At 47.0% G+C, this 23,076-nt stretch overlaps 1 protein-coding gene across 3 annotated transcripts in view; it reads right to left on the reverse strand.

Moving 5' to 3' along the window:
- The window catches only part of grik2 (glutamate receptor, ionotropic, kainate 2), a gene marked incomplete at both ends in the record, with an annotated part of 121,043 nt that overhangs the window by 84,020 nt on the left and 13,947 nt on the right, over positions 1-23,076 (reverse strand). For all 3 annotated transcript variants that reach the window (XM_079756127.1, XM_079756128.1, XM_079756129.1), the window contains 2 exons: positions 355-612; positions 1,566-1,733. In XM_079756127.1, the coding sequence (XP_079612253.1) occupies positions 355-612; positions 1,566-1,733 (426 nt within the window). The remainder of the gene's footprint in view (positions 1-354; positions 613-1,565; positions 1,734-23,076) is intronic.

Below are 23,076 nucleotides of genomic sequence, written 5' to 3' on the forward strand. Positions count from 1 at the left end.
TTTGGATGTGAGAGAGACAGAGAGTCGGTCTCACTTCTTAAAGGGCAGGGTGTAGGTGGGAGAGCCCTCGGGGGCCGTAGAGGTGGGCTGTGGGATGAATGTGCTCATTTATACCACAGCATTTTTTTAAATACTCTAACCTGATTGGTTGATAAGGTTCCAAGGTTGTACATTATGTTCCAGCAATGGGACAACTCTGCTTTTAAACAGTTCCGAATCAATGCGCTTCACGTCCAACATTAAAAAAAGGTAGGCAACCTCTGCTCCGCCTCGGCCGGTTCACCCTCCCCCCATCGTACATTTTTTTCAATATACAGTGGCTTGTTCCGTACATGCCTGTCCTTGCAGCCTTACCGGTGCTGTCGTCGTAGACCACTGTGACGGTCTTCCACTTGAAGAAGTGGACCAGGTCCAGGATGGCCCGGCTGAGCGAGGAGAAGTCCGGGAAGAGGCTGACGTAGAACACATCCCGGTTGTCTGACACCTGGTGCTTCCACTTTGTCTGGATGTGGGGCACCCCCAGGGCGTTGCAGATGGACTGGACCGCGTTGGCCGACGAACTGTGGGAAGGACCAAAGATGGCCGCCACCCCTAAAGACAGCTGATCGCAGGCTGAGGGAAAAAAAAATGTTGGTTATAGTTTAGTACAGATGTGGCTTCCACATGGGCTACAATGTTTTTCAGGTGAATACAAATCATTTATCTTCTTAATTGTATCTTCATTGTATGTGTTCCATGTGTGATTACATTTGGTGTTTTTGTAAATGAATAAAACAACACATCATGCATTTAACGCGAAAATGTAATCAATTATTAGTCAACAGATATTGTATACTCATTTTAGTCATTCATGAAGTTGAAAACATCACATATTCTGTGTAAAATGATTAAAAAAATCACATTAGTTTTTCTTGGATGTATCTGAGAATATGCAAGCTAATTTAAGACATTATGCTCTGGTAACATTTGATTGACATTTAATGTGAATTATTCCATTTAATAGTAGATTTACTTCACTTATCAGTCAAATTAAGTTTTGCTATGAAATATGAATCGACAATTACCGGCAAAAGAGAAATAAAAAAACACTGTCAATTTCAGGTTATCTCACAGTTGTTCCAAAAATACAGCCAGACGATGGCCCGTCATAACTCATATTCCCTGTTTCTGTGCCCTCTAGCTCACTCATTTGATATCTGGGAGTTGCCTAAATCACTGGGACAGGGTGTAATGGCCCATAATTGATAAGAGACTCGAAATGTCAGCCTGATGCATCCACAAAACTGATCGCTTATAGCACTTTATAGGCTGTCTCCAGGGGCCAAACAGGTCTTTGAATTACCACCACTGAGTCATTACCTGAAACCAATCAATTTGCTCTGTTTACATTCAAAGTGCCTCGCAGTCTCTCCCTCGTCTGATTATAATTGTTCCACTCTTAGCCACCACAGCTCACAGCTCACAAACGGGGGATGCATTTGCATTGTAAAGCAGGCAGGCTTCGTAACAGGCAGCCCAACCGCGACGCAGAACTACACACGCACACACATACATCAGATCCCCACCTTTCCTGGAGGCCTCAAAGCTGTCGTAGATGTTTATCCTCTGGATGTCGTACGTGAGCGTGGTGTTGGGGAGGAGGGTTCGGTTCCTGTTGATCGTGTTCAACGCAAATTTAAAGGCTAGCTCCTCTGCACCTGACGGCCCACTCTCCACAGACTCAAATATACCACCTGTAAGGGAGAGAGAGAGGGAGAGGGAGAGAGAGAGAGAGAGAGAGAGGGGGGGGGGGGGGGGGGGGGGGGAGGGAGACCATGGATGAGTCATGGAATTGGGAATCCAACGTTTGTTTGATGGAATAAGGCGGTTAAACATCTCTGCGATCCGTCTGCTCAGAGCCGAACAGCCCCAGTCTCAACTATGTAGTGCAATCGCTCTGTATGAAAGCCTGTCGATTTGAAGGTACAACAAGAGAGCGACTTTCATATATTTGTACTCCCATCCACCGTGGGCCTCATATGGGACAAACCCGTGCATCAGAAATGTGATTCATGGATGTTACAGTAATACAAAATACTCTAGCAGCAAATCTCTTAAGAACAACGTACAGAGAGTCAAAGCGGTGTGGGCTCCACATCTCCGGCTCTCCAGCGAATACTTCTGGCAGACGGCAGCGAGAATAGAGAGGAAACCGGGACAGTTGATGTTGTGAATGTGTGCGCATCCGTGTGGGTGTTTGTAATGTGTGTATGGTTGTACAATATGTGTGTGTGTGCGTGTGTGGGATTGCATTGTGTTTGTGTGTTTTTGGTTGGTGTGTGTGTGTGGTTGTAATATGTGTGTGTGTGTGTGTGTGTGTGTGTGTGTGTGTGTGTGGTTGTAGTGTGTGTGTGTGTGTGTGTGTGTGTGTGCATGTGCGTGTGGCTTGGGTGAATGGTTTGGTGAGTGGGTGGGGGTGGTTCTTAGATCAATGCGTTCAGATTGGCCAGTGGATCAATCACTCACGCCCTTGGGGAGCGCTGGAGCGCAGCAGTGAGAGATTGAAGTGTTTTGTTTGGGTTGGCCCTATTGGCCGGCCCCTGCTGGCTCAGTGTCGACTCACTTCCTTTATTTACTCCTAGTGCACTAGTCCAAAGCACTCTAATGGTCTGCTCCAAGTCGACAAATAATCCATACATGCCATAGCCCAAAAGCTAGTCTCAGATCACCAGAGATTTTCGGGAAAAAGACACAAACGTACGCAGACACAAATCTCGCGTTGAAGTCTGGGCACACACAGCAACGCAGCGGCAACACGGAAATTACAATCATCTGTTGTGCAGCATTAATAATTTGGCTCAAGTATTGTATAGACCAGTCGTAAAAAACACAATAACAACAACAAGACAACAACAGCCATAAAACAGTTGGAGCACCGTGGACGGCAGCCACAGGAGAAGCAGAGCAAGAAGAAGACGATTATTTTTTTAACTTTTTTTTTCCATTAGTATTCATCTCATGAGAGATCCCTACTTTGCATGCAATAATGAGTTTGAAGGAATTAATAAGCATCAGTTAAGCAGGATGTATTATAATTGGAAGCTGAGTGCTCAGAAACGCTTCCGTTCACACGCAAGGAAGCGGTGTTTCCTGCTGTGAATGTCTACTCGGGCTCCATGGGAACGAATAAATAAAAGGGGTTGACGAATGCGGAGGACGGAGGAATTATAGTGGACGTTAAACTCCCGTCTAGCATGGTGATTGGCTGAGGGGAGTTGTTCCTGAGTAGGGAATATTAAAGTCTGAGGTTTGTTTATGAGCAACTTGTCCGCCAATAAGGCGGGCAACAGCGAACGCTACGGGCTTTACTGCCCGGGAGAGGAGGCAGCGGGTGGGGGACATGTTATCAGGGAGATGGCTATCATGACATGAAACTGTGAAGATTGGGCAATTTAAATACATCCAATTATTCGCAATTGGTGTAGACCTCCCAAAAAACAACAACAGGGTTTTAGTTGTTTATTGCAGCTGCCTTTATTTTCTGCAGTCAAAATGAATACAATTGACTAACTAATAGCAAGTGGCATACAGAAGACAATCTTGATAAAAGGCATGTTTCCGGGTCCAAAACAGTAGCGATTTCACTATGAGCTTTCACTCCATTTGTTGTTCTTAATATAGCATTACAAACATTTGTGTTATTGTAGTGGCAAACACTGCAAATAGTCTTTCCTGTGAAGACATATAAATCTTGGGTCTCTTTTAGTTACTCACAGAGGCATTCTAAAGATGCCGTGTTGTTCCTCCCCAGAGAGTGAACCATTCTGTAAAGTAGTCTTCCATCACTCGGCTCTCGAGTTACAAGGGATCGGAATGATTGACAAGTGCTGTCAAGCATTGCTGTATTGGGTCCCAAGTGACAATAAAGTAAACACACACGTACACTCACACAAAAATGCACACACTCACACACACGCAGACACACGCACACACATACAGAGACACACACAGACAGACAAACACACACACATACGTGCACATACACACACACTAATCCATTAAGGTTCCTCTCTGAACCATTCCATAGACATGAGGTCTTTAAAGTCGAAAGCTTTGTCTTAATCAGATCATCCATCCCACTCCTCACACATTCTAATCAATGGCCACTGGGATTTATTAATTAGAACGTGGATTCCAACGTTGCGATCAATGAGATTGACAAGAAATGGAAAAACAACAACACCGGACCAGCTATTACAAAAGAAGCACGGGGCATGGGGCACTGTCGACACCAGTTTGTGAATATTGAGCACAATTTGAATTATAATCAAAGGCTCCCCAAAAGTTGAAGCCTATTCCTATTCCAACATTGGAATGAAAGCTCTCGCTGGGTTTTGGTGAAAAAATTATTTCTGAAGGAACAAGGTTTTGTTTGGTTTTTATAGGAAATCAATATGTCCACTTAAAAGGCTTTGCCCCCCTTTGCCGACCGAATGTCCTTCAGTAAATTACAAGTACTTATGTTGTTTGTTCGACAATAAAATATGCCCTTCCAAATAATAAAAACAGGAAAGGGGAAAGCAGTCGCATAATTTAGTTTCATATTTTAAATTGGAAAGGTGCAGAGCTGGACCTTAATCACTCAGCGGTGCTGCTTATTCACGGTTTTAACTAAACATCAAAGGCCAGAATAACACCACTGTTTGCGGACGCTGAATTACCAAAAATGTCAAACACAAGGAGGTCTTTAGTGCTCCGACAGATTCTCCCGAGGAGTTCACCAGCAATGTATCAGCTTAATCCTCCTCCATGAAGTGCTTCTTGTCTAATCCCTCCTCGCTGGACCATGACTGGCTGCACCCAGGTCCTCCCCCAGGTCCCTGACAGGTGCCAGCAAGCGCACCAGACACCATCCATCTCAATCCCCAGCCCTCTGAAGGAACAGGGGGACGGGAATTCATAGGGAACAACCCCGGCTACCTCTCATCGTTTCTGTTGAGTGGGGATTATTTATGAGGGCAAAATAGGGTGTTCTCCCCCCACCCCCCCCTTCTTCACCATGACAACTTGATGATGCTTAGCGTCAACATGGCGGTGGAGCCCAAAATCCAAGTGTGTGTGTTCCATCATGGCGGAGGCTGTGCCTGGCAAGTTGGGGAGGGCAGGCACTTTGGTGTGGCCAAAGAAATATACATATATATATATATATATATATATATATATATATATATATATAAATAATTGAGGGCAAGCAGTGTTTAGAGAGCAGTTGGGATTGAGTGGGATTAAGGGTTGAGGTTGGAGGGAGAAAAGTATCAACTGAGAAATAAAAAGGCTTGGAAAAAAAGGGGCTTGAGACAAAGGAAGAAGAATATAGATGAGTGAGTGTACAACGTAATGGGGTAACTGCACAGTCTAACAGGGCCACTTTAAATACGGGAGCCCTTCCAATTTTTCAGACTACAACTGCATTTTATAATTTATTGTATAAATGTTGCCATTAGTTATAGCATGAAGCCTGATGGAGTCTAGTGGAAACTAACATGAGGTCATGGGTATTCTAAAAATATGGTTAGAAGAAATAATTTGGGCTTCAAGAATTGGAATACTGATTAAAACCGTGTGAGTGCCAAAGTCCTGGGTGTACCTGACTATCAAATAATTACCCATCAATCACTGCAGAAATGCCCTCAAACACTATCTTTTCAGCTATCCTACTTTTTTCAAAATACATTCTAATTTGACTAACATTTGCCTGTAAGGAAGGTTACATTTGAATTGAGAACATAACAACGGATGACTGTGTCCAAAGCCGTTTTGTAACCGCGTCAAGTGGCCATTAAAATAACTGTTTCTCAAAGCACTTCTGCAATTGCTTCCATTTTCAGCTCAAAATGATTGCTAGAGTTTCTCAAACAACAACACAAACACTTCGCTAGGTGTGCTAGCTACTTGTAGTCTAGGTAAAGACATCCAGCTCAATCTCAGCCAAATCAAATGTCAGCTTTTAGTGGTTAATTTAATTTGCTCTCTTCTTCCTTTCCTTTCTACGTGGCTTCAAACTGTCACATCACTGAAATCCCCCCGCTCTGTGAGTGGCTTATCTCAGTAGGCTGTTAATGCTCTTCAGTGATCAGTTTCTTCACGAGAACAGTTTGTACCTATTCTGAAGGAGATCAACAGCACAGACGTTCAAGGCTTGAGGGAACGGTTTCTACGGTAGGACACTTGGACTGGGACATTGAGGAACCTCAGACGGTAGGGCAACTGGAGAATTGCCACTAGGTTTCTTCTGTGTTAATTGTAACACGTATTTCCTTTTCCAGAACCCTTCCCTGCCTTTTGTCTAGTGTATTTATAACCTGACTGTAATTGTTATTTGTATTTTTGCATCTTGTCCAACAGCCATTTTTTAAGTAGGCGATCCATATGCTGTGCATTGCTTGTGTTTGTGAAGAGTACCCTGTGTCTTGTCTTTACCAACAGTAATATGTAACTTTGACAAGTTTGAAAAACGTTTTAAATCTAAACAATTATGTTTCATTATTTATTTGATCACAGGGGTGGGGTTCCTGAAGGAAATGCAGAGCCATGGTAAGTTATTAGGTGAATATATATGCTGCTACTGTGGAAAGATTTACACTCGGTATCCTTTTGTGTTTGAACCACAACTCTTTCTTGCTAAAATCTCGACTATGTTCCCTATACATCTCCAGGCAGACTGGGATTGCTGGGAGCCCGATCTACAGGACCACTGAATCACACAGCACACTGCACCACATGATGCACAATAGCACAGGCCGGCACGCACAATATCACACCGTTCCCTTTCACTTGTATTTATTTTCTTGTTTTGTGTGAAACCCTGTGACCAGAGACCGACCGGAGGAAAAGATGTTAGCGACACAGCGGATGTCTAATTTGCTTTCTTACTCCGCCGCGATGGAAGGTCTCAGACGCGCACAGCGAGGAGCCCTGATAAATGTCAGTGGTTCCCCGCCATTGTCAAGCACTCACAGAGACAAAATGTCAGCCTCCCTCCTCAGCATCTTGGCCATTCTGAGCCACTCGCAGACAACCAAATGCCAATGACTCCCTCGACAAACCACAACAAGAGAGTCACACATTTCTTGGAAGTGGGGGGGGTTTGGGGGTGGGGGGGGAAGCGTGCCCCAGCCGAACCCATTTCAAAGAGCTCAGGTATCTTCTCCTCCACCATTACGATCTGTTGACCCACATCTGGAGTCACGCACCGGGTAGGAACAAGGCGGGAAAAAAAAGACCAAGTCTCAGCATGTCTGGCCAGGTGCAGGTGAAAGACTCAGACAGGGCACGCCGGGTTAAGCTTCTTCACTTGGTTGCGGCTGTAAAAGTATAGCTAGACGTCCACGTCGGAGCCAGCCAGCCGGGCACATGAACACATGAACAAGATACACACACCAGGATCCTCCTCGCCAGAGGCACCGCGAACGTCTCAGAAGGACACAATGAAAGTAGAGTAAAGTGCCGTCTGCACAGTCTCCCCGCAGTTCATCCTCCACTCCGCATAAACGCTGAGCTAATTCCCAGCCTGCTGATACGCACATCGAGGCTTGCTCTGAAAGAGTTCCACCCCCCAGCATCACCCCCACCACCACCGCCACCACCTCGCGCACCCCATCATCGGAAGACACAGTGGGAACAGTGCCGCAAGTAAATCTTATTATGCTTTTTCACCCCCCCCCCCCCCCCTTTTCTTCTCCAATATTTTCCCCCTTTGTGGATCTATTTGCTTCACAATGATAACAATGTCTGGAGCTTAACTCGGCCACATTGGGCTGATAGGCCAAGCAGCACGATTGCTCCCCCGCTCCTTTTAATGACCTGCTTTTCTGTTTTGAACCGAGCCAGTGCGTATTGATCTCTCTGTGCTACAGCAAGTGGGCCATATTACCTCTGGCGGGGAAGCGATGGGGGGGGGTATTGGAGGGTGGAGGTATGGTGGGGTGAAGGTGAGGTGGTCCCGGAGGACAGCTGGATGGAGGTTGTTTTTGTCTTCCTGGACCCTCTCATTTAGGCAACACTTGGCATCCTGTGACCCAGGCTGTAATCCCTCTGTTTAAAAGATCAACCGGAGCTTTGATCAGATGATCAGATACCAGGAGGCCTTGACCTATTGATTTGAAGGAGCAGGCCAATGATCGACCACCCACACACACTCGTCCAGGCATGCACACACATGCACACACATACATGCACGCACACGTACACACACGCATTGATGTATTAACTCTTTTCTTTGCTAGTATTTAAAATCTCTCTCTCTCTCTCTCTCTCTCTCTCTCTCTCTCTCTCTCTCTCTCTTGCGCACGCGTTTTCTCTCTCTCTCTCTCTCTCATTTTCACTCTCTCTGTCTGACTTTCTCTCTCTATATATGTGTATGTCTATGTCTTCCTCTCTTTTTCTCTCCCCTTCAGGTGAATTAATTATCGTGAGGTGTGAAGCTGTCTATAAAGACTACAGGCTTCAACGGGATAAAGATCCCGCAATGCGGGATCTTTAATCCCCTGAGCCGAGGTTCCTGGGAGCGGTGGACATCTGCATCGGACATGGCCCCACATTCCCTTCTTTCTCTGCGTGCACCTGCAGTCCACCCACATCACGGACAGAAGGATGTCCCATCACTTCATGACTGGAAATATATTTTGGGCAAATAAAAAGGAAATCACAACCCTTCATTTTCATTATGCTCTTTTTTTCTCCAAAAGTAGACACAAAGGACCGTTTCAGTAACAAATTGTTATTATTCAATTTCTTTCAATGCTTTTATGAGGCCGTTGTGCTGGCCAGGTGTATCGAGTAACCAAACAACAACACAAAACGAGGGGTTAAATCAAATTTGATGTTCTACAGAGAAAGTCACAGTGTCTAGTCAGTTTGTGAGGAATAACAATGACAGAAAACGATAACTGAGGCAGTGAGACCACAATACTAATAAATGAAATGGGAAGGCAAGATTTTCAACACAATATCTCCCTGGCAACAGCATCTTCCAAAACCTGAAGCCTTTTAGGATTACACAGGGATTCTGCATATCAGTAGGGTAAACAGTGGGTTTTGGATTGTAATTTCCTTCTCATTGAAGCAAACAACATTCTGAAAAGCTCTGCGGCTATTGGCAGGTTCCCTGGCGATGAATCAGCATCATTGTGCATCGCAGGGTTTGTGACTAATGACCTTGCGCTTGGCTACAGGGTCATGGCCAGGTGGGCACCATGGTTACGGCGGAACCTCAAAGACGAGGCAAGCAAGGCTGTGCGTGGTGCTTTTGGGGGGAATCTTTGAGACGGAACAAAGGGTGATGGATGTGGCGGAAACAAGCGCGCTGAATCAGGTCCATCTATTCAGGGCTCTGAATGGAGTTCATTGGACCTCTTTAAACTCACTTGAAACAGCAACATCAATATTTAAGCATGTAAGTTGTTGCATGCTTAAACAACACTGCATTTTATGGAAGTATTTTGATTTAACGAGTTATATGTTTTTTTGCACTGTTTTTGTTATCAAATCTAATTCCATATGTTTGTATTATATTATTTCAAATCATCCATCAAATCAATCTATTCCTGCTCCATTTCAGCTTTTGTTGCGACCAACAGTGCAGATGGACCACCATCCTTTTCTTCAGTGATTCATCCTCTCAGTACAGACCACTGCATCGTGTTAGCCGTGGCAGGGTAAACAGGGTGAACAAGGTACGCAGAGCTCATACGTGACAGGGTGAACAAGGTGCATAGAGCCCTTACATGACAGGGTGAACGAGGTGCATAGAGCCCTTACATGACAGGGTGAACGCGGTGCATAGAGCTCGTACGTGACAGGGTGAACGATGGTGCGTAGAGCCCTTACATGACAGGGTGAATGCGGTGCATAGAGCTCGTACGTGACAGGGTGAACGAGGAGGCACGCAGCGCTCATACGCGACAGAGTGCACACGGTGCATAGAGCTTAAGCATGACAGGATGAACGAGGAGCACAGAGCACATACATGAGGCGGCGTCGTCTGGCCGGCGAGCAGCAGCACTGGATGAACGACTCCTCTACGGCTACGGATAATAGAATCATCTACAGGTGATTTGTTCTAGACCCCGGGCAGCGCCATTACTCTCTGTTACCACGGTGATCACAGAGCATCTCCTCTCATCTATTTTTTTCCCCCTTTTGTCCCCTCCTCTGCCTTCCCTTTCCCTCCCCCCAGGGGAGGGGTGAGGCGGGGAAGCAGGGCTCCGTGTGCAGGTGTAGGCCAAGGGAGCCGTTAAGGAGAGGCTGACACACTAAAAGATGTCTGGGGCTGAATGGTAGGCAGGTGGAGTGCAGCCATACTCCCCTGGGCCCCGCCAAGCGCCTGTTATGACAAGCAAGCCAGATTCACCGCCTGCATTAGGAGGCGGGGATGTGGGGTCCTGACACGCGTGCCTGGGAAAATCGCATACCTAGATCTCTGACAAATATCTACGCTCGCACACAGATGCAAATGCACACACACACACACACACACACACACACATATGTACGGACACACATACCCATAGTACATCCTCAGCAGATTAACACCATTGTCATCATCAATCTTTGATTTTTCGCTACCTGGCACCAAATAGGCAAAATGCAGAAAAGGGATTATTTTTTCTGTGAAAGACCTGTGATGAGAGCGGGAAGGTGTACGTGTGTGTGTGTGTGTGTGTGTGTGTGTGTGTGTGTGTGTGTTAGTGTGTGCGTGTGCGTGTGCGTGTCTGTGTGTGTGTGTGTGTGTGTGTGTGTGTGTGTGTGTGTGTGTGTGTGTGTGTGTGTGTGTGTGTGTGTGCGTGCGTGTGTGTTAGTGTGTGCGTGTGTGTGCGTGTGTGTGTGTGTTTGTGTGCGTGGGTGCGTACGTGTCCATTGGCTTTTTTGTCTGTTTGCTGTTGTTGTTCCCATTGTAGATATGAAGCTAGAAACAATGGAGTTGCCCATGGCACCAATGTAAGATAATGGTCTCCTCCCCAGATGTCGTGGGGAGGAACACAGGGCCCGAGGTGAGGGTGAACAAGCTGTTCTGCCGTTAGATTAGTTTGTCCTTCATGTTCCCATACACTGTTGACCCCTCACCTTAACTAACTCTGACAGTCACAGCCCCGGGGGCGACAGTGCTTTTGGTATAACAAAGCCTCGTCCCTCCAGCTCCTGCCAAAGCAGAAGCAGACACCCATCGCACACGACCACACACAAACGCACACACACACACACACACACACACACACACACACACACACACACACACACACACACACACACACAGAGACACAAACCTTCTACCACACACAGAAACTTGTTCAATAACATTCAGTTCAACAATCAAGTCAGTCAATTAAAACTAAAACTCTTGTCAGTAAACGAGAGGGGTTAGAGTGAGACAGAAAGAGAGAGATCAAGCGCGAGAGCGAGCGAGCGAGGGAGAGAGTACAGTCCCGCAGTGCGCCGCTTAAAACAGAATTTTCAAAAAGCCTGGCAAGTAAGCGGTGACACAAACACTTTATAAATATTCATAAAGGTTTTTTAAAAGCGGGTAATGATTTTCCTTTTACGCATAATGTAACGCATTTATTTCAAATGTACCCATGCATTTGGGGAAATCTGTTCAGTGTTCGAGGGGGGTGCCGTTTGCTGGTATACACAGATAGTGCAGCGAGGGTGGATGTGCACTCTTGTCGTTGCCAGCTGCTAATGATGACGGCGGCGGTTATTTTTCCCTTTGTTATTGTGTTCCTTTTTTTCCCCATGACTTTAAGTTATGGATCTAATCCATCACAACAACACCACGTCAGCACTCCGCCTAACTCTCGGTAAACACTAGTGTGGAAATGTGTGTAAGCCTACCCTCACACATCCAGCAGCACCCACCCCCGCTTGAATAAAAACCACACTACACACTGTGGTCACAACTGAACACACACACACAAAACACATTCACAAACACGCACACAATCATAATCACCCAGTGATAATTTGCACAAACCAAACCAAACCTAAAAAAACAGTCCTGGTCTTCATTAAATTATAAGCCTCCCACATACTAGCAAGTTAAACAGAGAAACTCCTGGTGCCACATAATGAGGCCCCAGTAGCCGGCTCTCACTCCTACATGAGCTGCTCAGACCTGCTGGGCTCTGATAGACCAGACGCCCACGCCGACTGGAGGACGGCCATGTCAGCCGTCTCTTGCACACACACACTTGTGCGCTCACACCAACAGTGTTTCTTTTATTTTCTTCTTCTTTCTTATACCGTGTCTTTTCTTAAACCCACGCGTCCATTCACAGCCGTTCCAACATCCCCCCCCCCCCCCCAAACCTCCCTCAGTTCGCATTCACGTGTGTCAAGAACCGCAACGCAATACAGAAAAACAAATGCGTACACACATCCCACGAGCGCATGTGCACTCGGGCTGCAAAGTAACAGATATTTCAACAATTCACACATGTTCCTGTTCTGTGGAATGCTTCACCATGCAGCAAGACACACTGACGCACACACACACACACACACACACACACACACACACACACACACACACACACACACATCCACTTAATTAACAAATTAACACTCACAACGTCCACAGCCATTTGGAAAAAAAGGAGCCTGTGTGAAGGTGTATTCAACACATTCAATTGGTGTAAAATAATGTGTCGGGGGGGGGGGGGGGGGGGGGGGCGGGGTGAGCTGCTGGTAATTCACTGGGAAAGCTTCTCAGGGCCTCTGATAGAGACAAACACCAGAGGCTGTCAGTGTGGCAATGAGTCTGCAGCGAGGACCCAGCAATATTCTAACCACAGACGACTGGCGTTCCACCCTTCTACCATCTGGAGTCTCCTCCGGGCGGCTTGGTGACAAAGGAAGGAGGGCAAAGGAAAGGTAACAAGGAAGGAAGGGGAGAGGAAATGAAACAAGGAAGGAGAGAGAGGAAAAGGAAAGATGGAAGGAAAGGAGGTGGGCGGGATTGAGGGAAGCAAGGGAGGAAGGAAAGTAGGAGGGAGGAAGGAAGGAAATTGTACGTTATGAAGGGATTAAGGAGTAAGGAAGAAAGGAAGGAAGGAAGGCATGGAAAAAAGAAAATTGGGAGTAACGAAGGCAGGAAATTAGGAGTAGTATGGAAAAAAAGAAGGAGGAAGAAAGGAAGGAGGTAAGGAAGGAAGGAGGTAAGGAAGGAAGAAACTTAGCAGTACTGGCCAAAGGGAGGACGGAAGGAATTGAGGAAATAAGGTTGAAGGGAGGAAAGAGTGAAGGTCAGTTGGAAGGAGGTGTACGGGTGGAGGGGGGGTGTGGGTGGTGGAAGCAGGGAACTGCGGGGTTGATGGGGTTTAAAGGAGGGAGTAGCTACACCTCCTGTCAACACGTAGATAGGGCTGCGCGATGGAGCCCGCCGGATGAATGGGACCTTCTCACAAAGAGAAGCAGCCATGGCTATAAACGCTCCCCTCCCTAATCCACTAGCTCACTCATTCACCCACCCACCCAGCCACTCACTCACTCACTCACCGCAGTCCTCCGCCACTGCGTTCTCCCCCTCCAACATCCCCTTACAAAACACACAGTGAGAGACACATGTCGTCCGTCACGTCATGCGCGTCAGTCAGCCGTCACCCGGCCCCAACTTCAGAATCGATCGCTCCCCGAGATCAATGGTCTTGCACAGGACTGCAAGCGATACCATCCATCTGACAGCCCATAATCAATCGCCGCATCAAACGTAAGCAGTCGGCTCAGATGTGTGCCTCGCCCCTCCCCTCTCCCACCACCGCTGCACATATCAAAGAGCCAGAAAAGAAAAGGCAAGCTGAGGGAGATGGAGAAGGCGAGAGATTTTTCTTCTTCCTGACGCTTATCTGACCTCATCATAGGGTGCAGACAGAAAGGGAGCAAAGAGGCTTTTTAGTGACAAAGGCGTCCCAGGAGAGGCGCGTTGCCTCAGACATATGTAGGACAGAGGAATGATTAAAAATAGACAGGGTGAAAATAATCGACACAGGAGCTTTTTCCGTGGAGCTATGCAGACAAGGATCCTGCTCTCTGTTCTTGAAGGCAGTGCATGACATAAGCAGTGCCTGCAGCAGACAGGCACAGCGTGCTGTTGTTTACTTTCCTGTTGTTTGAAGGAGATTATGTTTCTGTTTCTCTGTATGAAAGGGAAAAGGGAGAGCAAACGGACGGACGGACGGCCAGACGAAGAGACTAAATAAAGACAAAGAAAGAAAGGAAAAGAAAAAGAAAGAGAGGATGGAATAAAGCAAAATATATTGCTGAAAAAGAAAGAAGGAAGGTATGAAGGTAAAATTCTGTCTTCTGAATCACACACCAGTGAAAAGTGCAGTGTAGCATCAAATAGGATAAAGGACAAAGAGCGGCTGTAGCATATACGAGGTGTACATTTCTGGGCTATGTTGTGAGATTAATATAACCTCCTTAAGGGGAAAACTGTAAGAAATATTAAAGCTATAGCTGGGGGGGGGGGGGGGCAAGTATGAGTACCCTTATTGAAAATAAGGCCTTTGGCACCATTATAATGATGGCAAAATCCGTAAAATAACTGTTTTAGCTTTAAGAACCTGATCTTATCTTCTAGGTTACGCCTAAGTACCGATGTGTAGCAGCACTAACTTAACCCGATCAGCAGTACATGTTGGCCCTCAAACCCACAGGGAACCATTACTCTGGTCCATGCTGCTGCAGAGAGTGAGGGAAAGTCAATAGCGCGGATGCATAATTTAGGAAAGCTTGTGTGAATGTGCCACATTTAAATGCAATCAATACATTGAGCGGTCAAGCATCAACTGTATTCAGCATGTGGTACACATGCAAAGGACACAATACACAGAACGCCCCCCCCCCCCCCCCCCCCCCCCCCCCCCCCCCCCCCCCCCCCCCCCCACACACACACACACACACACACACACACACACCTACACACACACAGACACAAACACACACACACACAGAACCACACATGAATCACGAAAGAGCCTGCGGAGGGAGCAGTGAGGCAGTAGGATCATCAACAATGGCCAATTATAATAATTTGGGAAGTAATTACAGACCGAGTCTTTTTATTACCAATTCAAGTTTGTCCTGTTCCGCCCCTGAGGACCTACATGCTACAAAACAAGCCCTTCAAAAGACAAGTAATGGAAGCACTTCTGGGCAAAACAAATGGGGAACTATGTAGAGGTAAGAAGGGTATACAGTGCATATGCTTTGTGGGAGGATGTGGGTGGGAGCCAGCAGTAGCGTGTGTGTGCGTATTCAAGCATGGGCACAAATTGAGCACATAAAGAGGTTCGGAGCTAGAGAATACTGCCCTATAACAGATATGTGATTTATACAAGACAAGAGTCGCTCTCTTTTGCCCTTAGGAGCAGTTAGCCACGGATCACCAGTCACATACAAGTGTTTCTCAAGGACTCAAGCAGTACAATACAAGTGTCAACAATAGGTTGAAAAAGATCACAGGAATTTCAACCCCACCCACACCCCACCCCATCCCTGCACTCTCCGTGATACCATACATATGGTGCGTGGCGCATAGTGCAAATGAGGACAACGGGAAAGAATCAATGCTGGCAGAGCACACACACCCTTCAACGGCAAAGTTTCTCAAAGCAACGCAGCCCGCCTGGGGTCAGCCCGGAGGACATGGGCGTCTGAGGCTATGAATACCTTCAACACACTGCCTATTTTGCTCCGAACACCCCACCCCACACTGCTAACCAAGTACCTACCTCACTCCCTCCCTCTGTCTCTCTCTCCGTCCACTTCCCCTCTTCATTTACACCTTAAGGCCGCTGTTAAAACAAGATTGGCCTTCCTGTCACTCAGGATTTTCTCACCTTCCTCCAGTGATGTTTAGATTGCGACCACAGCCAAGAGGGTCTGTGAGGCTCTGGGGCACTTGGAAATCATTTGCGAAATTTGGGAGAACGCAAGCGAGGTTTCAGGTCACCTACGTGACAGTGTTTTATAATAACACTTGAGCAGACAGTTTGGTGCAGAGTGACTACGAATGATTTGTTATTTAGGAGCAGCTGGGGTAAGCGGCGCATCATGCCGAAGGATGTCTACCAACAGACTACAAACGTCCGATCCAGAACATTTAGTCTGGGTCTAAATGTTCCCAGAACATTTAGTTTCCCCCCCCCCACCCCCCCTGCCACTAAAGTTTCCCTTCCTCATGTACTCTTACGTACACGAGAGTATTATGTTTTGCTTTAATGAGTATAATTCCTATTGACATCAATATTATCGATCAATCCAGTGTTTGTTTCATTTAAAACAGTCAAACCATAATTTCAGCTGTATTCTCCCCATGTATTCGATTCAGTCATACAATCTGAACACAAGTCGATTCTTCAGGGCTTCAAATGAGGCTGGTCTACATCCGTCCTCCGGGCCCTTACCTTGCACAAGCATCCCATGAATATTCCTACGGCAGCGAGCAGCGGCATATAAGGGACCCCGGGACAGCGCAGAGTCTGGGGGTCTGCTGGGAGGGGCGGAGCAGGGCAGACGTGGCAAGGCGAACGGGGGGCCCGTCCCTGGGATAACGGTATGAAAGGATCTCCCCCTGCCTGGCGAGTCGCAGGGAAGGACTGTTCCTCTGATCACACCACTTTGATCTATTATTGATAGGACCTGCTCACGCATTTTAGATAAGCTGGTGCAACGCTGCGATGGGTTATCACGGAACCCCTGGTATCGGTATGTTGATGCCTTATCCGCTGGCTCTGAAGTTGGCCTTTCATGTCGTAAACAGTCTATCTGACTGGATCGGTTGGTGTTTGGGGGTTTGGGTTGTTTCAAAGGCTATTGGTGGCTTATTGGGGAAAGCCTTGCAAAATGTGATGCTTTGTAGGATGACTTAGTGAGGTATGCACAGGCTCAAATAGTGTAGAAGGCACATTTTACTCTAGAAAGCCTGAATATATTTTTAGATAATTATTATGAGCACATTGCTGTTTTTTTGTTACCATTAGAAAACCCCACTGTCTTATAGTCCAGAATTTCAAAACAACTATCTGAGGAACAGTTAAGGTTAACACACACACGCACACATATACTCTGGTATACAATTAAAGCTGGGATTAACAGTCAAAACAACTGCCGCTGAATTGCCAGTTAACTCCGGAACAAAAAAGAACTGCCTTGGCAAAGCCCGGTGTCACACCGCTATAAAGAGGTAAAGTGAAAACGCGTAATTCAGACAAGCTATCGGACCAATCTGAATAAGTGGTACTTAATGCTGAATGCTGTGGTTATGTGGTGCCCAGTAAACACTGGCTCATAAGCGGGACTTTGGCACCGCAAAAATCGGGTGCTAAATGGTGGCTGGTGGAGCCTTCATCTCACTGGATAGTGGCTCCAATTCATAGGCCACAGCCACTGCTCATGCATACCCACACGTGCGTGCAAGCAACCTTGCATGTGCACACTCACACACACATACCCGCACTCACTCACACACACACACACACACACACACACACACACACACACACACACACACACACAAACGCACACACAATTCATCCGCTATGACAAAATGTTAGCTGATTTTGGGCAAGGACACATTTTGATATTTTTCCTGAACACTGAACATTGTTTGCTCGGTTGTCTGTCCTTCCACGGTAAAGGAAGGGTGAACCACTTGATTCCTCCTACACTGTGACCAGAGAATTAGTTTCGCTCATACACACCCACTCTCATTCTTTCGCTATCGCTCACTCTCCTGTGTCATTTTCCCTATTTTCCTTTCTCTAAGTCCCTTTGTCTGCCTCTCTCTCGCACTCTCTCTCTTTCTCTAAGTCTCTTTCTCTCTAATTTTCCCCATCCCAGTGGGTCTCTCTAGCATGCATGTGGGGGGTCTTCATAGTGTGTGGGGGGTTCTTCCCCTGCAGGAGGTGAGTCTCCCTGGGCCAGGCGGGCTGCTGCTGTTCTGTAACAGCTTATGGCAGCGGCAGACACAATGTGTTTCCTCAGCCGTTACAATGGGCGTTCCATGCCCTCTCTCCCTCTCAAGTCTCCGACCCTATCGTCATGTGCAGCCAGCCAGTGGCAGGAACCTCCATAAAACCTGTCGAGACACTCTGGGCACAGCGGCATAAAGAAGACACAATGCGCAGGTCTCATAGATCGATATTCACCACCTCCCTGAAAAAAAGCATGCTGTTAACTAACTGTCCGAAGTTCCTGCTACGGGTACTCTGTGTGTGTGTGTGTGTGTGTGTGTATGTGTTTGTTTGGGTCCTTTGTGGGTTGCCTCTTTATTGATGTTTACATGCGTCTGAGTTGGTGTGTGTGTTTGTGTGTTGTTTGGTGTGTGCTGTGTTTTGGTGCATGCACATGTCTGTGTATGAGCGTGTGTGTACATGTGTGTGTGAGTGTATGCCTGTGTGTGTGGACCCATTGAAGGATGAGACCAAAATAGAGCAGGGCAAAATCCACACTCAATATGTTATTGATTCCATTTCTGCTCATTTCTCACGGCTGGACCAACTTTAATTGGATCCAGCGCTACTTTTCATCCGCTGTGCAGTAGCACAATGGATGAAGACAGCGCAGCCAGAAAATCCAAAACTACCTAATCAAATAACCGATCTATGGGGAAAATTAATCCCACATTTCCATGTTGTGTTGATGCACAGTGCCATACCATGCACTGAACCACCAAGGAGGAGAACACTTTCTCATCGCCTCAGATTAGGGCAGAAACAAGAAAAAGACACACTAAATCTTTACTGTGTTTAGCCCCCACTGCTGGGGGGAGTGATGTAAGAGTACAAAACAGATGGCACCCCAATGGCAGACGTACACACACACACACACACACACACACGCACACACACGCACACACACACACACACACACAAAAAAACATACTGTCGCTCTCTATGTCACACTATTTGTGTTAATATCCCTCTCCCAAAAATATGATTTCCATTAAAAATGCCTCAATGTTATGCAAAAAAGGTAAGAGTATGTGGCAATCCAGGACGTCAGAGAACCAACCCTGCTCCATGAAGAATTTTTTTTTCTCTCTCTCTCTCTCTCTCCCTCTCTCTTTCTCCCACTCTCTTTTTCTCTCTCCCACTCTCTCTTTCTCTCTCTCTCTCCTCGTGTTGCCAGAATACAGCCAAAATGGAGCCTTCTCGCTGAAGGAGACTCTCTCGCTGGCTGTGGACGACTGGCAGGTGAAGACAGGAAGACAGTGAACAGCCGCTCCTCTTGAATGCACCCTTCATCCCCTTGCCCCCACACCCACACCTCTCAGTCTTATCTCCTTACACGTTATTCCAGCCACCTCTCGCTCTCTCTCTCTCTCTCTCTCTCTCTCTCTCTCTATATATATATATATATATATTTATTACACGGACAGAAACCAACCCCTAGAGCTTCAGTTGGGAGCTCCTACTGCTCTCCAGGCTCCAATATGGAGGGAAATGAGTGAGAGAGCAATACAAGCAGAGCAAAAAGACTGAGAAAGAGAGAGAGAGTCTAGAAACGGGTACGGTTTGCAAGAATAAGCCTACAGACAGGAGATCAAGAGGGAAAAGGTAAATGAGGTGAGAGGGGGAAATCAGGCGAGCGAGCAATCGGGAGAGAGTAAAAAACACAGAGAGATTTAGAGCGAGAGTCCAAGAGAGAGCGAGAGAGAGACGAAAAGACACAGAGAAAGAGAGAGAGCGGTAGACAGGTTAAGACAGAGAAAGAGAGAGAGCGGTAGACAGGTTAAGACAGAGAAAGAGAGAGAGCGATAGACAGGAAAAGACAAAGAAAGAGAGAGAGCGATAGACAGGAAAAGACAGAGAAAAAGAGAGAGCGATAGGAAAAGACAGAAAGAGAGAGAGAGATAGAGGGAGAGAGGGAGGAAAAGACAGAGAAATAACAAAAAGAGAAGAACACCAGTAGATAGATGGTATGGTGATGTAGAGATAACTCATACAGGTATTAAACAGGAGACATAAATGCCAAGGCCCTTCCAAATGAACCCCATCCCTTTCCAAAAATAACACAATTAGCAGTGGGCTGTTTTACCGCCCTACAGCTGGGCCCACTGCTCTGGTGGTTCAGTTAGTGCCTCCGGTCACAACTCTCTACCATTCCTCGCCTCCTCCTATCCTCTCTCTTTCCCTCTCTCTCTCTCTCCCTCTGGATTTTCACACATTAGGCTCTCTGTCTGAACGTGCCTTTGCCTCTTTAATGTGCAACTCTCTCTTCCTCTTTCTCCCTCTCTCTCTCTCTTTTTCTCTTCCTCTCTCTTTCTCTTCAGCTCTGTCCTTTATCCCTCGCTACCCCCCCCCCTCTCTTTCTCTTCACCTCTTCCTCGTTCTCTCTTTCTCTCTCTCTTCATCTCTCCCACCTCTCTCTCTCTAGTTATCTCTAGCTCTATGCAGAAAAGCTCATTGGCAGCAATTCAACTGAACGGGATAACCACAGGACGGGGACTATTTAGAAACAGCAGGTGTTATTTCGACTCTCCCCCCCCACCAACACCACACCCCCAAACCCCCTAACCCCTCACTTTCCAATCTTCCATTATGCCTGATGATGCACAGCCAAACACACCCACACATACCCATCCCCCCGGAATATATGTTGAATGTGTTGCAGCATTAATCTCTGTGAGGGATGCTTTTATGTGCTTCCGCTCGAAACTCAAGGAGTCAAACACAAGCATTTTGTTTTTTACACACACAAACACACACACCCACACACACACACACACACACACACACACACACACACACACACACACACACAAACATAGACTCCTGCTAAAATTCTCTCCCTCCACTACCACCTTTCTGACCCACTGTTCTCAAATTTGTGGGTCCAGAGTGCCATCTGCTCTTCAGTCCACCTGGAGTTCAACACTTGATTCAGGACCTAAAAATGAGATCTGCTGGATGAGGTGCACCAGACAGACAGGCAGGTAGACAGACAGACAGATGGCAAGCCTCAGGTCCCAGTGAGGCTGTTGGCTGGGGGATGAGGCTTGTGTGTGTGTGTGTGTGTGTGTGTGTGTGTGTGTGTGTGTGTGTGTGTGTGTGTGTGTATGTGTGTATGCATGTGCGTGAGCGTATGTGTACGTGTGTGCGTGTGTGTGTGTGAATCTTTAACTGTATTAAAGATGAAGGAATGGAGGCTTTGGGATCTCCAACCAGACATGTCCCGTGGTTGGAGGTCAGTGGTGGCTTTGTGGTGAACGGGTAAGATACAGAGGATGGAGGGGCAGGCCGGGGCTGTGGGCAATGATACACTATTTCAACATGATATACCATGCTACACATGACCTGATACAAGTATTCACAATGATAGATGTAATATATGTACATTGATACAAATATGTACTATGATAAATATGTATATGTACTGTGGCAACCCGTTTCCCCGATTGTCAGATACCCGGTAGGAATTACACAAAAAGCAGGGGTTCAAGCCGCAGCCGGCGTTTATTTCCGCAGCATAAATAGTCTGTATACTCGTGCTAGGGTCTCCGTGAGCCTCTAGCTCGCCGGCGTGGTGCGGAATCCCTCCGTGTCGCTTCGTCGTGGTGCGGACTCTGTCCGTCGCACTTCCTCGTGGTGCGGACTCTCTCCGTGGCCCTTCCTCGTGGTGCGGACTCTCTCCGTGGCACTCCCTCGTGGTGCGGACTCTCTCCGTGGCACTTCCTCGTGGTGCGGACTCTCTCCGTGACACTTCCTCGTGGTGCGGACTCTCTCCGTGACACTTCCTCGTTCGCCCGGTCTGGTGCGCCTTTTAAACCCGGCTTCGGGTCCTTTCCCTTCCTCCGGCCAGGTGTCCCTGATTGCGCTGATTGGGGGGGAGACGTGGTGCTCTCTGTCGCCGGCTGGAGGTTGGCGAAGGTAAACCAGGTCTACTGCGTGTCCTCGGACCCGCCCGGTCCGAGGTTCAGCGGCGGGATGCCACAGTACGTTGTTACAAGTATGTACTACGACAGAAGCATACATCGATACGAGTATGTACTATCATCGATGTAGTATATGTACATTGATACAAGTATGTACTATGACGAAGTAGTATGTATATACTAAGATATGATGGCATGTTATTAAACAATTGAAAAACTGTGGTAAAGAATACAAAAGCAAATGATATCAAACAATGATATATTACAGTGCAACGATGTGCTATAACAACTAAGCCACATCAAAACAAGTGTTAATGATTTAAAAGAAAAAAAGGGATGAAACACAAGAAATCCCTATTATCCCCACTGACTAAAGTGGCATAGCGCAACCACCACATCAGTTGTACAACTGTACCCCAGAGCACGTTGAGGGGGGAAGTCGGACCTGAGCCAGGATCAGAAGAGCAGTACTGGCTGTAGAACCAGTACCAGACCCAAAAGGGGAACTTGAAAGGCCCCTGAGAGCCGCTAGCCGACCCCACATAACAAAATCGTTTCATATTTTCCCGTTGTCTCCTTCTTCTTCTTATTTCCCCGGTTTATAAATCGAGCAAAAGTAATCTGATTTGGCACCGGGGCGCACACCATCGATCGCCCAGCTCGCTCAAGCCACTCAAGTGTTTGTCTAAACAGGAAGTCAGAGGCTCACGATGTCTGCGAGGGAGGGGGAGTGACAGGGGGTGAGGGCAAAGGGGCGGGGATGGAACGAGATAAAGGGAGGGACGACTGAACGGGTGGTGAGTGAGCGAGCCAGAGAGAGAGTGGGAGTGGACAAGAGAGAGACAGGAGGGAGGAGGGCTTGGTAAGAAGGAGATATTACCAAAGTCTCACACATGCACTCAACTACGGAGAGGCTTAACATCAGAGCACAATACGATGCGTCAGTCTCAGCTCCGACAACACAAGATCCCGCCCACGCCGCTGTGATGGACTGACAGCACTGGTTCATTGAACTCATGTGTTCAATTAGACACTGATACACACACACACACACACAAACACACAAACACCCCCACACTGTGTGGGTTCCTACCATGAACTCGTGATATCTAATGTAGGCAATTTATTGACTTCCTTTTCCTATAAAATACATATTTTTC

The sequence above is a fragment of the Pollachius pollachius genome, assembly GCF_949987615.1.
Source record: "Pollachius pollachius genome assembly, chromosome: 1".
In the NCBI taxonomy this organism is placed as follows: domain Eukaryota; kingdom Metazoa; phylum Chordata; class Actinopteri; order Gadiformes; family Gadidae; genus Pollachius; species Pollachius pollachius.